General features: G+C 38.5%; 1 protein-coding gene across 2 annotated transcripts; it reads left to right on the forward strand.

The window, feature by feature from the left end:
• Positions 1 to 2588: 2588 nt before the first annotated feature.
• LOC102308726 (probable ATP-dependent RNA helicase DDX5) lies at positions 2589 to 14828 on the forward strand. Of its 2 annotated transcripts, none has more exons than XM_005934494.1 (13): positions 2589 to 2825; positions 5048 to 5228; positions 5380 to 5476; positions 5588 to 5721; positions 8481 to 8546; positions 8998 to 9139; positions 9232 to 9392; positions 9658 to 9830; positions 10098 to 10208; positions 11088 to 11149; positions 11251 to 11310; positions 12750 to 12971; positions 13977 to 14828. In XM_005934494.1, exons 1-13 carry the CDS (start codon positions 2785 to 2787, stop codon positions 14426 to 14428), a joined length of 1902 nt encoding a protein of 633 aa, XP_005934556.1. In that variant the 5' UTR covers positions 2589 to 2784; the 3' UTR covers positions 14429 to 14828. The 2 variants fall into 2 exon arrangements, with proteins under 2 accessions (XP_005934556.1, XP_005934555.1); XM_005934493.3 differs by having other exon boundaries at positions 2600 to 2825; positions 5045 to 5228.
• Positions 14829 to 15191: the final 363 nt, after the last annotated feature.

Consider the following 15191-nt stretch of genomic DNA (forward strand, 5'->3'; position numbering starts at 1 on the left):
AGTCTGTATCATAATGTCTGGTGTTTTCGTGTTTGTTGGTTTGTTTTAATTTTGTTTTATTTTGCGAGTTGGTTATTAGATGCTGCTCCAGCCAGCCAGAGAATCCCCCGCCGCCCCGTCCTGTCCTCAGCACAGGGAGGAGAGGGCGTACCTCGCAAATGGAGGGCGCCCTTACTCCCAGCGAATGGGCGATAGAAAACCCATCGGTGCCTATGCCATCCCCAATATGCGCTGGCATGACGTCGGGGCAGCATGAGTACGAGTATTTTTATTTTTTTTTGCCGATGCCCGTGATGCCGCCCCCACCACGATGCTGCCCCGGGCAACCGCCCGTGTCGCCCGTATCAAAAACCGCTACTGGATGGATGCAACAGCACTGCTGACCACACAACAGTAGCCTACGTATATATAAAAATGCTCATTCAAACACATTTGGACAGAATTACTGATTTTTAACATGACATGGCATTTTACATAGTTGTACAATTATATTAACACTGATTCAAAGATAATTTTTGAAAAATAATCAAGTATAAATCAGCTTGTGTGCAGTGTCAGCTTCAAATATCAGATCAAAATGTCATATTTTTATATGCTATCATAGGTTGTGTCATTTAAAGAAAAAAATAGGATGTAATGATATACATGAAGATGTTAATCATTCACACGTGTTATTTTAGTGATAGTGTTCTTGTGTAATTGTACAAGAAATACAAAATTTGCAAGGTAAAGAAAAGATTTATAATAAGCAAGACGTATAAACAACTCATCGTTGTCAAAAATACGACTGCCTGTGGTAAAAATATCTGGGTTATAATTTTATTTTTATTTTTCTGTTTCTGCAGGTACATTAATCGGTGGCTTATAAACATTTTTCATATAATGTTTATATCTCTGATTATGAATGAACTGTGTGAATTAGCAATATTATTTGTCAAATAAATGTTTACTTGCTGTTACTCTGGATATTGCTGGAAAGAACAAAAAATGAGGTTATGCATCTGGCATGCCACGCTGCTCAAGATATGAACCATCAAATTGATAATGTTATAATGTTTTTTTGTCAGGTAGTTGTGAAATTTATTCCACTTTAACATTTACACACTACTGGCCGTGTTCAATTAAAGGAAGATCTGGAGGAAAACTATAGCTTAATGATTAAGAATGTAATGTCAAGTATTCTGTATCACAATGACCGAAGAAACTCAGCATTTGGTTATTTCCACATGATAACCCAGGGATATTTCAGTGAGTACAATGAAGTGTACAAAATTTAAAGTGGGCAAGGTTTCTACTGAGTTATGTTTCTTTTAAATTGCCATACATTTGGTAAACATCGGTATTTTTAACAAAGAAAATTGTAAAAGTATTGTCATTGTTGTTGACAAAATGGCACTGAAATCTGTTAAGTAGTTTTGGGGATATTCAGTGAAACAGGCAGAAGTAAACAGATGAAGTGGAAATAAAAGATGTGTGGAGAATTTCATTTTCAATTTGTTAATAATTTTTATCTGCAGTTTCTGGGCATGTACACACTTTCTTCTTCTTCTTCTTCTTCTTCTTCTTCTACTTCTTCTACTTCTTCTTCTACTTCTTCTACTTCTACTTCTTCCGGCTTCTCCCTTTAGGGGTCGCCACAGCTGACTATCTGCCTCCCTTTAACTTTATCCCTATCATCCTCTGTTACAACAACCCTCTGCATGTCCTTATTCACATCCATTAACCTTCCCTGTAGTCTTCCTCTTTTCTTCCTCCCTTTTAGCTCCATATTATCATCCTTTGTTCCACTATCCCTCCTCCAACATCCAAACAATCTCAACTTTTCCTCTTGTTTGTCTCCAAACAGCTCAACCTGAGCTGTTCCCTGATGTACTTTTTAATTTTTTAATTTTCAACTCTGCCCATTCTGCACACTCCCAACAAAAATCTTAACATCTTCAGCTCTGTCACCTATCTTTTAGTTAGTACCACCTTCTCCAAACCCTACATCACAGCAAGTCTCACATCTTGTAAACTTTCCCTTTCACTCTTGCTGCTGTCCTTCTCTCACAATGTTGGGAATATGTAAATCCTAAACACCTTGGAGCCCCATCACACCAACAAAACACATACACGTGATAAATCCCATGTAAATTCCATTAAATAAACACACTGTATCTAAGAATTCAGGCAAAAGAGTTTTAGAAAACAACATATTTCCAGTTACCCAAACATCATGCCAGTAAGAGATCACAGACTTGTTTTTGAATGTGGACCGTTTTAAAGGTTTGCATTATAAACATCTGTATATACTCAATTGCCAGGATCTTCGTTAGGTCTAATGGATGTAAAGGATGTCTAGTTTTTTTGGAAGGAGTGTAGATTTTTTTTTTTTTACTTTATTCACTTTGGAGGAGGTAGTTGCACTACTGTTCAATTGTCATACACTTCTCAGAAAAATGCTTTTGAAAAATGCTTTTACTGATGTCAACGGGGCGGATAAAGGAAAGATAGAAAGAAAGCAAAGAAAGCAGGTTTGTATCAACTGTAGAAATAAACGTCACAGTCCTGAACGCGAACATAAAATAGTACCACAGCTAATACGAATGAAAAACGCGCATTGATACAAATGTTATCCGTCCCGTCTGACCTCGTTTCCGTCTCGGTAGACAGACTTTTGTCTGCCGGCATTTTCTTTTTATTTCGCCGGTGCGCTTTCAGCTCGTAGATTTTTTTCGCCTGTTTTATAGGCCGGCAGCTGATATTTCTTCTTATCCCATTTTTTTCACTGCAGTCTACAACACAATGCCAGGTTTTTCAGACAGAGATCGTGGCAGAGACCGAGGGTAAGTGTGGGTTTCCTTAATATTAGCAAAAAATGCCAAGTGTAGCATTCGGCCGTTGGCTGCAGCGCTGTCTTACGTGTCAAAACAAATGTCACTGCGAGGGTTTCGTGGTTTATTGTCGCCTTTCTGTTAGTAAGTAAAGGTGTGTATTAGAATGTACGCTTGTTTCTATGCGGGCGGCGCCCTGTCAGTGTAATGTAATCCATTTCCTTGCCGTTTGGAGATAAAATGGCAGCGAACGGCGGCTCCGTGTCGGTGTTTGCACGTCAGCCTTCCCGTTACCGGAGCATGTGACGCAGAAGTGTCTTCTCTTGAGAGTGCAAGATTTATGTCGCTGAGGCCCAATTTATTACTAAAGAGTCGTTTTCTGTCACTGGAGGCAAAACGAAACCTCATAACAGCCCCGTTTAACCGTGTATTAACCGGGTCACGTCAGGCTCGGTGATGTGACATGTTATTGTTTATGCGGAAGCGGTATTCAAAGATGGCTCCGCATAAGCGGTTTGAACCTGTTCAGTCTGTACAGCATTCATAGTTGTATATGGTTTTTAATGTTAGTAAACCTGGTGTTGTATACATATACTACAATAACATAAAGTTAAATATATACATATAATGTGGGACTGTTTATGAAACATTTTAATTACAATTTTTTTGTCATTATTTAGCGTTTGTTTTGGTTAAATGTACTTGTGAAATGACAGTTAAATAAATTCCCATTTAAAAACAAACAAACAAAACAGAACGGCAAAGGATTAAATTAAGCGGAAAGAACATAGATAATATACTGAAAAGATGCAGCCTGGAGCTTTAGCCTATTCAGTACTAGGTTTCATCAAAAACGAAAGCTACAATGAATAAATATTCCTAAATAAAAAACATATATATATATATATATATATACATAAGTAAAAGCCATCGTTTCATAAAGATGATAATTACAGTTTCAAGTTTTATTTACATAACACATTTTAAAACAAAGGACTTTAAAATTAAAATATTTTTTAAATGGTTTATGTGAGAGAGACTATCTTAACTGCTTTATGTAATTTTTTTAAAAGTAAATTTCATATGTAATTATTAGCCTGTTATACGTATGCATTTGACATAACAGCTTCTTGTTGTTTGTTGGTTTCTGGTTGTCCTGACCACGCCTGTCTAAAAGATTAGTTTATTGACAGTTAAGGGTGTAGTTCTTAAATTTCTGCCATGCCCTACTTAAAAAGCTGAATTGTTCATATACCAATTTTTAAAATCAATTATTAAGTATTTAAAAAAGGGATCTAAATCTTATTTTGTTTAAATAGAGGTGCAATCATTAGATCGTAAGGTGGCATCTGGAAAAGTTTGTTTGTTTTTCCAAAGCACTGTATGTGATCTCCTTCGGCAAAAAGTCTGTCTTTGTTTGTTTGTTTTTACGCTGTCTGATTATTTAAGTTAAAAAAGTATATTATAATAATCTAAATTACACCATAAATACCAAAATGAGCTTAAAAAAATAACTTGTATTTCACAGTGCCAGTTTGTATTCTTTGGCTCTGGCTAAAACCTTTAAAAAAAAAAAAGAGTGAAAGTGAAAAAATTCAACCTACAAATGTTTGGTCCTAAACTTGTATTTATTCCATTTAATGAATTTCTTTGCTGTCATTTATTTCATCTATGGGTACTTTTTGGTGAATGCTGTTATTTTCAAAAACAAAATACAAAGCATATCTTCGATCATATCACTTTTCCATTTTCCCAAAATTCCACAGGTGCTGATTTTCTGTAAAGTAAATATTTAAGTTTTACAAACTAAGTGGGCACAAATACCCTCTTCTTCCAGTAAATAAATACATGGAAAATGGATATAATAGAAAGATTGTGTTTTGTGTAACAAATGCCTTTATATTTATTTTACAAAGGCTGTTTCCTTATAGTGCTATAAAACTGTGGAGACAGGAAATACATCTAGCGCTGCGATTGAAGAAATTGACCAAACAGGCGAAAACCTCAGCAGTGATGCTGCGATTAACTTCATTCATAGTTTAAGCCAACCTGAAAAAGTCTAGACTGCAGTTATTTAAACAATTGCAGTGTTTCATTTTGCATCCTTAAGAATATTTATATAGGAATGGCTGAGCAGTTAATTGTTATTTTAACAAAAGGGTACTTTGTTTTCTTTTTTTTTTTTTTTTTATACGTGGCATCTTTTTTTCTTTTTCTTTTTTTTTCACAAGAAGATATGGCGGAGGGCCTCCTCGTTTTGGTGGTGGTGGAGGAGGCAATAGGGGTGGACCTCCTCCTGGAAAGTTCGGCAACCCTGGTGAGAGGCTGCGAAAGAAGCACTGGAACCTCGATGAGCTTCCCAAGTTTCAAAAGAACTTCTACCAGGAGCACCCAGATGTCACCCGCAGACCACTTGTAAGGCCTGATTTTGCATAATTTTCTCTATTTTTTTTTAACTAGGAAAAAAAACCATAAAATGTAAAGCTCTTAAAATTATACATGATTTCAGTGGGTATTGCTGCTTTAATGTGAACTTGTGTCTTTTTATTTCTTTTTGGAATTCCAGCAAGAGGTCGAACAGTACCGAAGAAGCAAAGAAGTGACTGTTAAAGGCAGAGATTGCCCCAAACCGATCGTAAAGTTCCACGAAGCTGCATTTCCAAGTGAGTACAAATTCATGCTGCTTAAATAATTAAGAACTGCCTGCCTGCTCTATTACCCTATGCTGATATTTCAACTTGCAGCTACTAAACTTGCATGTCTTGCTTCCTCAGGCTACGTTATGGATGTAATTGTCAAACAAAACTGGACTGAACCAACTCCAATCCAGTCTCAGGGGTGGCCCGTAGCCCTGAGTGGCAAAGACATGGTTGGAATTGCTCAGACTGGCTCTGGGAAGACCCTTGCAGTAAGTGTTATACAGTTAGATTTTTTTTTTTTTTTTTTTTTTTTAAACCATTTCAGCCAAGATGGGGAATAAAATTAATGGTGCTATGTGGTTACTTTTGCTTTCCAAAGCATTTTAAAACATAATACAGTATAGAATTTTTTGCAGCATGATTGGCTAAATTCACCAAAGAGAAAAACATAATAAATTCTTTATTCTGTCATTTTGTATTATTTAGTACAGCCATTTAAGGCAAGGTAACCTTACTGCACCACTCACTAGGCAAAATTGGAAAAAAAAATGTGTATAACACTGTTGATATTTTTTAAGGTGACAACAGTGAGTGTATACAAGTTTAAGAGTGGCTCCGTTGAGACTGACCAGATGCTATGAGTTGTAAAATATCCATTTTGGACAAAATGTTTTGAGTTAAAACTAGGTCTGGGCGATATGGCCTAAAATGCATATTGCGGTATAATTTGAAGCAGGTGCAGTAACGATATATATCGCGATATATTCTTTTCTTCTGTATAACATATTTTCCACACTATAAGGCACACTTAAAATCCTTTAATTTTCTCAAAAATCGAGAGTGTGCCATATGTATGAATTCTAGTTGTGCTTACTGACTAGGGCTGCCACGATTTGTCGACTAGTCACGATTACGTCGACTATCAAAATCGTCGACGACTGATTTAATAGTCGACGGTCGTTTGAAGCTTTGTAAGATCGCAAAAGACGCAGGAATAATAGCAGGATTTAAGAGTGTAATAACGGACTGAAACAGAAGATGGCAGCACTGCATGTACAAGGATGCCAGCTGCCGTTAAACCCCGAAGAAGAAGAAGCAGCTGTGTCCCAGAATTCATAGCGCGGCCCAGCTTAGTTTCCAACAATGGCGGTAGCTAGTTAGTTTTAATATTACTCTTATTATTCTTTCTGGGTCACAAAATAAACGTTTAACATATTTTCAGGCGAGAATGTAGCTGTGTAAACCTCAAATATCGGCTCAGTTTATCAGGACACCACATATTTTCAAAAGCGCTCCGACGTTTTCGGAGACGTCTGTTACCCACTAGCTCGATAGCTAGCCGGGGGCTAGGTCACTAGCGCCGTGAGAACACCGGACTCCCGGCAAATTGTTTTCAAACCCACCGCCGTCTTTCGCACTCAGGTTAAATATATATGAGTCACTTAGATAAATTAAAAATGTTGTTGTTTGGCTTTTTTTTTTTTTTTAGTATTTTATTTGTTCCTGAGTAAATCGGTTTGGCTGAGATTAAAGTTATAGTTTTTACACAGCTGAATAAACGTCAAGCAGACAGCTGATTATCAGAAGTGTGAGATGCTGGAGAATATACTCCGGTGTCCTGTTATATTTTAGATAGCAAGGAGTTTATTAAACTTTACCGAAACAATCTGCAAATTTCATTAAAATTGAATAAACTATCATCTTGTCTTTATTTTTAGTTAGCACCTTAAAAGCTTAAAGCTGTAAGCTAATGATAGTTATATAAGAGCAGATGCTGCTGGTGCAATAAGCTGTAGTTTTACGTCCAGTGGATGATGATCTGATTAGTCGACTAATCGCATAAATAATCGGTGACTAGTCGACTATCAAAATAATCGTTTGTGGCAGCCCTATTACTGACCTCGAACCGAAATTTGTTAAAAAAATGTTTTAGTACAACTTTGGTAAGCTGCACTATACAGCTGCCGTAGTGAGGAGCTTCGTGAGTAATCTGGATCCAAAACTCCGTCCACTTCAGGTCCCAAAGTCAAACGAACACTGAGAGTTAAAAACGGTCTAAATTCTTTCATCTTTAATAAAATCATCAGCATTGCTGCTTTATCGGGTGTAACAATTAAGTTTAACATCCATGAAAACAGAATTTATTAAATTTAACGGAGTTAGAAGTTAACAGGAAGTTAGCTCGCTAGTTTCACCTAAACATGACATACCATGTTCTGACTGAGAGATTTTTGAAACTAATTAAAACGTACAGCTCTGCTACCACTTCCAACATAAATGAAGACAGAAAACTAAACAGCAGTGGCGTTTGCAGGGTTACTGAAGTTGGACTACCTGGTATATAATGTTGTGCTACGTGATTGCTAGCGACACAGCTATGTTAGCATAACATTAGCACAGTGAAGCTGGAGGATGAACGCCAACTTTTTTTCCACTCGATAAAAGTTAACGTGAGGGATTCTGGTGGTCAGGGACAAATGCAATCGCATAGCAGGATGCTTACACGGGCCAAACTTCAGTCAGGAGAACAACTGAGATTATTCATCCACAATACGAGGTTAGTTATTAATATACTGCAACAACATGGGAAAGAACAGCTGCGAGAGAATTCAACATTAATGAATCAATGTTACGGAAGTGGAGGAAGCGCAGTTTTTGGCTTTCCCCATATTTCAAAAGTGCTTCATCTCTTTGCTAGGACTGTCGCCCGCCATAATTTGCAGATGATAATGGTTTCGACCAAAACAGGCGCAGCTTGATGACATCATCAACATGCGCTATCGCGATAGAGTCAAAATCTCTATCGTTGGCCAAATTTATATTGTTTCTATCGTATATTGTTTATATCGCCCACCACTAGTTAAAACCATGTTAACACTGCTGTCTTTTGTAAGAAATTCACAGCACTGATGTTATGGCGATATGGAGATATGGCAGACAACTCTTTATTCTTTCAAAACACTGATGTTACACTGTTATGTTAATAGTTGCATTACGTGCAAGATTCACTCCTTTTTGTCCTTTTTAGTACCTTCTGCCTGCAATTGTGCACATCCAACACCAGCCATTCTTGGAGCATGGAGATGGGCCTATTGTAAGTTAAAAAATATATATTCGTGTTGTCTGTGTAAATATACAAATCTTGCTGTGTAAAACAGCCAATTCCATCCTTTTGACTGCCATTTTGAAATCTGAAAATCTTTCCTCCTTTGTGTTTTCAGTGATTCATTTATATATCTTGATGCCTTTTTACATCCTCATAGCCTCTGCAGTCTTTTAGTTTTTTCCATCTATTGACAAGGCACAAGTTTGACTTTAAAATGAAAAAATATTTATATTAAATATTTACATTTTAATTCAAACAGAAAATAATTTAAAAAAATACATTTTCTTCCATTTATGACTTTTTGCTGCCCATCTACAGTACTTTCAAGACCCACACTTTTTGATATTTAATCTATAAACATGTGTCATCCATATTTGTTGTCATGTGGAAGAACAGCTGAAATGTTCAGACTTAAAAATAATGTAAATCGTTTTTTTAGTGCTTGGTGCTGGCACCAACCCGTGAGCTGGCCCAGCAGGTGCAGCAAGTGGCGGCTGAATATGGCAGGGCCTCCCGTCTGAAGAGCACCTGCATCTATGGCGGGGCGCCCAAAGGGCCCCAAATCAGGGACCTTGAAAGAGGTATATATTCTTTAAAGTTTTTGTTTAAGGATTACAGTTTAATTGTATTGGTTTTAAGTTTAAAAACGCTATTTTCTCGGTTTTTGTTTAAGGTGTTGAGATTTGCATCGCTACTCCGGGTCGTCTCATTGATTTCCTGGAGTGCGGTAAGACTAATTTGCGTCGTTGCACCTATCTGGTGCTGGACGAAGCTGACCGCATGCTGGACATGGGGTTTGAACCTCAGATCCGCAAAATAGTGGACCAAATTCGGGTAGGTTGTTTCTGCTTTTGCTTTGCAGACAGTTAACATTATATTTCTAAGAATCTGTGTCAAAACAGGTTTTCATGCCACAAAGATGGCAGCTATTTTAGTGGTTTCTTATGATACGAAATTTGCATAGTCTTTTAAGGGCAAGGGCCTCAAAAATTTGATGAAGACCTAGAACTGAACCAGAATACATCAAGTAAACCTGTGTTGGTAAAATTTATATTTTTCTGTTTTTTTGTTTGTTTGTTTGTTTGTTTTTCTCTACCAGCCAGACCGTCAGACCCTGATGTGGAGCGCCACCTGGCCTAAGGAAGTTCGTCAGCTGGCCGAGGACTTCCTGAAGGACTATGTCCAGATCAATATTGGAGCACTGCAGCTCAGTGCCAATCATAACATCCTGCAGATAGTTGATGTTTGCAATGACCTTGAGAAGGAGGACAAGTGAGTAAATGCTTTATACCACCCTTAACGAGTGCTTAAACATGAAAATCCATGTTCTATATTTAATTATGTACTGTAGATAAAGAAAAATGTCTTATTAAATCTAAAATGGCTCTAATCCTGTTGTGTTCATACCATCTTCATAGTATTTTACTTTAACCATTTAGACACAAAACGTAAATTTACGTGCTTTAAATTGGTAGAGAACTTTATTCAGCCAGTTGATGAATAATGAGTAGACTTTCTCTGTTGTCTGCTCTCTGTAAGACTGATCCGTTTGCTGGAAGAGATCATGAGTGAAAAGGAGAACAAGACCATTATTTTTGTGGAGACCAAAAGACGTTGTGATGAGCTCACCAGGAGGATGAGGAGAGATGGGTAAGGAGTCCATATCCTTAATTTTTTTTTTTTTAATCGTATTTACAGTAGGGCTGTGCGATATGACCAAAATCTCATATCCCTATATTAAGACATCTATCGTCCCGATAACGATATAAATCACAAAAATGTAACATTTTCTGTAAATTCTGTGAATCTTGGGCAGCTCGACTTGCGTGAAATGTTTCCAGCTGGGCGTCGCGTACCTGGAGTCGAGTGCATGAAACTACATTTTTAGACATAGGTTGTAACGGCCGCCGTTTTCTTTGTGAGTACTTATTACACGGCGTGCTGCGGGAAAAAGCCTGTTCTAATGTTTGAGTCTAAGGTTTTGAAAAGTCTCAACAGGATCTTGAGCTTTATTGTGAAAGGTTTATGTGGAACATAAACAAGCAGACACGCGATGGTTTTAACGTCGTTGTTGCTAACGACAATGCATAAAAACAAGCGCTTGTCCGTCTGTAGTGTGGTTATATTAAATATAAGAGAAAGAGAGAACTTTAAGAAATTAATATAGCCACTACAGTGACCATCAAAACGATGGAAAAATATTGCCGTAAAGAGTTTATTTTGCGACACCACGAAACAAACGATAGCGTAAAATGAAACGATAGACGTTTTAATATCGTCATCAGATATATATCGTTATATCGAACATCCCTAATTTACAGTCAAGTTCAGCAAATATTTGAAGCAACATGTGTCACATTTGCTGTAAATATACATGCAGGTTTTGACCCAGAAACACATAAAATTAAAGTTACTTTAGATAAAGGTTCATATTAACTGCCTAAGTAAGAGCCTATAGGCATTTCAACACATGCTCCTCAGTGGACTGACAGTGGACTAATCTAGGCTGACTGTGTGTGTGTGAGACAGGTGGCCTGCAATGGGAATCCATGGAGACAAGAGCCAACAGGAGAGAGACTGGGTCCTTAACGGTAAGATATGATTTTTGTGTTAATAAAATGGATCTGGGTTTTAATATTGAAACAATCATTGTTACTCTATATTTTACTCAATTTAGTCCCTTTCCTTCCAGAATTCAGATATGGCAAAGCGCCAATTCTCATTGCTACAGATGTGGCCTCCCGGGGCTTAGGTCAGTATGGCATTGAATAGTACTACTTTATTATCAGTGTTACACTTATTTTAAAGAAAGTGCTTTTGCTTTCTTTAACTTTTCTATGCATTTTCTGAGTTTTTCTCACCTTAAGGTGGAGTCTTTGTGGCAGGCGCTAGGCATGACAGTCCCAGGCCTCGAGAGGGAGCAGGATGACATATTGGAATTGCTCAACTGGCTTGCCACCCAGTGGGCCTAGAGAGGTGAAAGCTCTTGTGTGCCAGTGATCTTCAAAAGGCTGTGTGGCTAAGCCTTTGTCTCTGATATGTTGTTGAAAAACGCTCACATCTGTTCTCTGTCCATGGATTTCACCTGACAAATGCCATCCAGCTGTTTCCAACTCAAACGTTAAAAAACAGAGATATGCTTGATGCTGTGACTTTTGCCTTGCATGCTGTTGTGTTAGAGAGCGCTGTATTGCAAGTCACTTGTTTGAGATTTGGAACAATTGTTACCTTTCAGAGCTTGTATCACATAGCATGGGTGTGAGCTTGTCAAAGCTTTCAGTTGTTTTCTTTTGCCGTCAAAGTGCTGGATTCCTTGAAAATGGAGAGAGCAGTTTGAAATCATGTCTCTGAAAATTGAGGAGACCTGGCACATGTGTTTAGGGGGTAGTGGGAGCATCTAGTGAGTGGAAAAAGAGAGAGTCAGCTCAAACCAAAGTTCCTCCCTCGCCTGCGTTTTATAGTCATGTCGAGACCTGCCAACAAGAGACATTTTCTCAAGTGAACACTGGCTTCTTGGAAGATCTTGCCTTGATGATACTGATGAAGGGGGTGGGGGTGGTGGTAATTGTTCTGTGTTCGCTCAGGGGTCCCACAGGGTTCAATGTTTGGCTCTTTTTCATGGTTTTTGAAGCGGGCCCCTGTTTAAATTAGTACTCGGTCTATTTTGTCTTGGCAAGACGCGCAGTGCGGCCTTTAATAACAAGTTTCTTTTGAGAGTGTACTGGGAAAAGCCTGGACATGCAAAAATGTACCACTCAATGGTCCTATATTGGCACGAGGAGGCCCCAGTGCATATCGTGGCCCAACTGCGTAGAAGCTCCTGGATGTCACTTGACAATTTGTGGGGGATTTCGCTGCATTGGGAAAGGACTAGTGAATGCATACTCCTTAATGGTAAGACTTAAATTCATTTTTTTTTTCTCCCTTGGTTAACAAAAGGGAGAGTCATGTCTTTTGATTATGGTAAGCAACTGGAGTGTGCATCGTTTCTCTCTTCCCACAGTAGTATTCCCATGGAGTAGACTTGTACGCAATTCTGATGTTTTAACGTGTTTCCTCCACAGGCTAACAGTCGCCTTTCTTCCCCAGCCTTCCCAGTTGCTAATTTTTCCCTTTGATCTGGCTGTTGTGGTGTGCAAAATCCTTTGTGGCCTCCTTGTTTTGTTTTGCCACACTGCAACACTTTCACAGATGTGGAGGATGTGAAATTTGTCATCAATTATGACTACCCTAACTCTTCCGAGGATTATATCCACCGCATTGGACGCACAGCCCGAAGTCAAAAAACGGGCACAGCCTACACCTTCTTCACCCCCAACAACATGAAACAAGCCAGTGACCTGATCTCTGTGCTCCGCGAGGCCAACCAGGCCATTAACCCCAAGCTGATCCAGATGGCAGAGGACAGAGGAGGTAAAATGTCATTCTTATTTACATTAGGATTTAAACGTGAGCTAGACTTACTGACGAGTAGATACTCAGTTTTTGTTATTGATCAGTGATGTTATTGGAGAGGCGATTTAAAGTGAACCAATTAGTCTTTTCCAAAAAATGAGATCCAAGTATCAGGAGTTAGTCTCTAAATAAAAGTTAAATGGTTTAGACTGCTGTAAACACTCAGTTTTCGTTGTTCATGGACCTATACAAGAGACGGATATGCCTAATATGGTTATTTCAGGCATACGCTGGGACAGCTTCGCCAACACCTTAAGTTTTCTCTCTAGCATCTGGTTGGCACGTCTCCATTTTAGTTCTTTTTGACATTTCAGCATCAAAAATAGGTGATCAAGAATATATTTTTTGTAATTATTATAATTTTTATTTCATATTTGGCCATTTAAAACTCAGTTATAAAACTGAAGATTAGAAAGTTGTTTTTTTTTCATATTTTAATATATTGATTGTAATTGACTTCTCTCGTTCTCTCTCTCACCCCACCTTCTGTCACGGGGCTGCACCTACAATTAGCACACTGTGTGTTTGTTTGTGGATAAGAGAGAAGTGTTATATTCAAGGAAAAGCATAGTAGTTCCACTTTAAATGTTGACACAGCATACAGGTGTAGCTACTCCAGTACAGTCCAAGAATGGATATTAAGAAAGGAAAATAACCATGAAATGTTGCTTATTATAATGTTCAAATCTGATTTTTTGGGGGAAAATAAACTGACTTCAAAGTAGAGCTCTAGATTTTTATTATCCTTACTGAACTTTGCAATTCGTTCTTCTGTCAGTTATTAGGTGTTTTTCCTTATATTTAGATCTAATAAAGTAATTGTGGTACTTTTTAATTGTGACTTGTTTTTTTGGTTTTTTTTTTTGTTTTGGGGGGTTTTACGATCTCATAGCAGCCCTGATGCTGGTTTCTGTGTCTTGGTGCCACACCCACCCTTCCTTCTCTCTCCTTTGTCTCACACAGGTCGTGGAAGGGGGGGAAGAGGTGGCTACAAGGATGATCGCCGGGATAGGTATTCTGGGGGTGGGAGGAGTAACTTCAGTGGTAGTAGCTACAGGGACAGCGACAGAGGGTTTGGCAGTGGGCCGAAGAGCTCCTTTGGTGGCAGTAAGGCCCAAAATGGTGGCAACTATGGAGGCAATAGTGGTAACTCTAGTGGTAACTATGGTAGCAGCAATTACAGCAACAGCAATGGACAGGGTAATTTTGGCGCTCCTACAAACCAGGTGGGCGGCTTTGGTAACCAAAGCTTCCAGGGTCCCCCTCAGTTTGGGGGTATGCAGAGGGCCACTCAGAATGGTATGAACCACCCACCATTCCCATTCAACTCCCAGCCGCCGCCCCCACAGGCCCAGCAGCAGCCGCCACCACCACCAATGGTGCCCTACACCATGCCACCACCCTTCCCTCAGTAGATATGATATATGCACAATAAATGGAACCAACATGATTTTTGTTTAGTCCTGAAATCTTACAGTATGATGATCATTACTATTATTATTATTAATATTATTATCCTTTGTACTGTTTAACTTTGTTTTGCTTACAGCAGGGTTGGAATTATTCCGTAAACCCAGAGCATTACATGGAGTCATAAATACGTCTCCTATAGTGCAACCATGATTGCTACACTTTTCCTTGACTATTTTTGGTTTTTTGTTTTGTTTGTTTTTTTTTGTTACATTCCTCAGTAATTTATTTTTACTAGGTAATACAGTGTTTTCAGTTTGTGGTATGCCTAAAGTGATGTTATGGAGATCATCTATAAAAGGGGTGCGTGTGGCCCTTTTCAATAAAAATAAGAAAAGATGGTAACCTTGTGTGTCTGTGTTCTCTCTCTTTGGGGAATTTGGGGATTTTTGTGTTTTTTGTTATTTTTGGGTGGTGGGGGGGTAGATTTTGATTTTGATACCTCTAAGTGGTGTTACAGGGAAGCTGGCAGAGCTCTGTTCCGCTGTTTTGGGTTTGTTTTTTTTCTCAATTTTCACCCATGTGTCCATCCATTTTTCTGTTGATTATCTGGGTCACTGGGACAACACGAAATGCAAAGCTTTAAACCTTTTGCCAACCTGCAGCTCTTTCTAGGGAACACCAAAGAGTTCCCGAGCCAGCTGAGAGATGCAGTCTTTCAAAAATATTCTGGCCCTACCCCATGGCTGCCTGTTTTTGTTTTGTTTT

The sequence above is a fragment of the Haplochromis burtoni genome, unplaced genomic scaffold (assembly GCF_018398535.1).
Source record: "Haplochromis burtoni strain Fernald_Lab_line unplaced genomic scaffold, NCSU_Asbu1 Contig_181, whole genome shotgun sequence".
Classification (NCBI taxonomy): Eukaryota; Metazoa; Chordata; class Actinopteri; order Cichliformes; family Cichlidae; genus Haplochromis; species Haplochromis burtoni.

Coding starts and splice junctions, on each gene's coding strand:
- LOC102308726 (XM_005934493.3), top strand. CDS start 2,785: ATGCCAGGTTTTTCAGACAGAGATCGTGGCAGAGACCGAGG. Junction 9,140..9,231: donor AATCAGGGACCTTGAAAGAG/GTATATATTCTT, acceptor TTTTTGTTTAAG/GTGTTGAGATTTGCATCGCT. Junction 10,209..11,087: donor AGGAGGATGAGGAGAGATGG/GTAAGGAGTCCA, acceptor TGTGTGAGACAG/GTGGCCTGCAATGGGAATCC.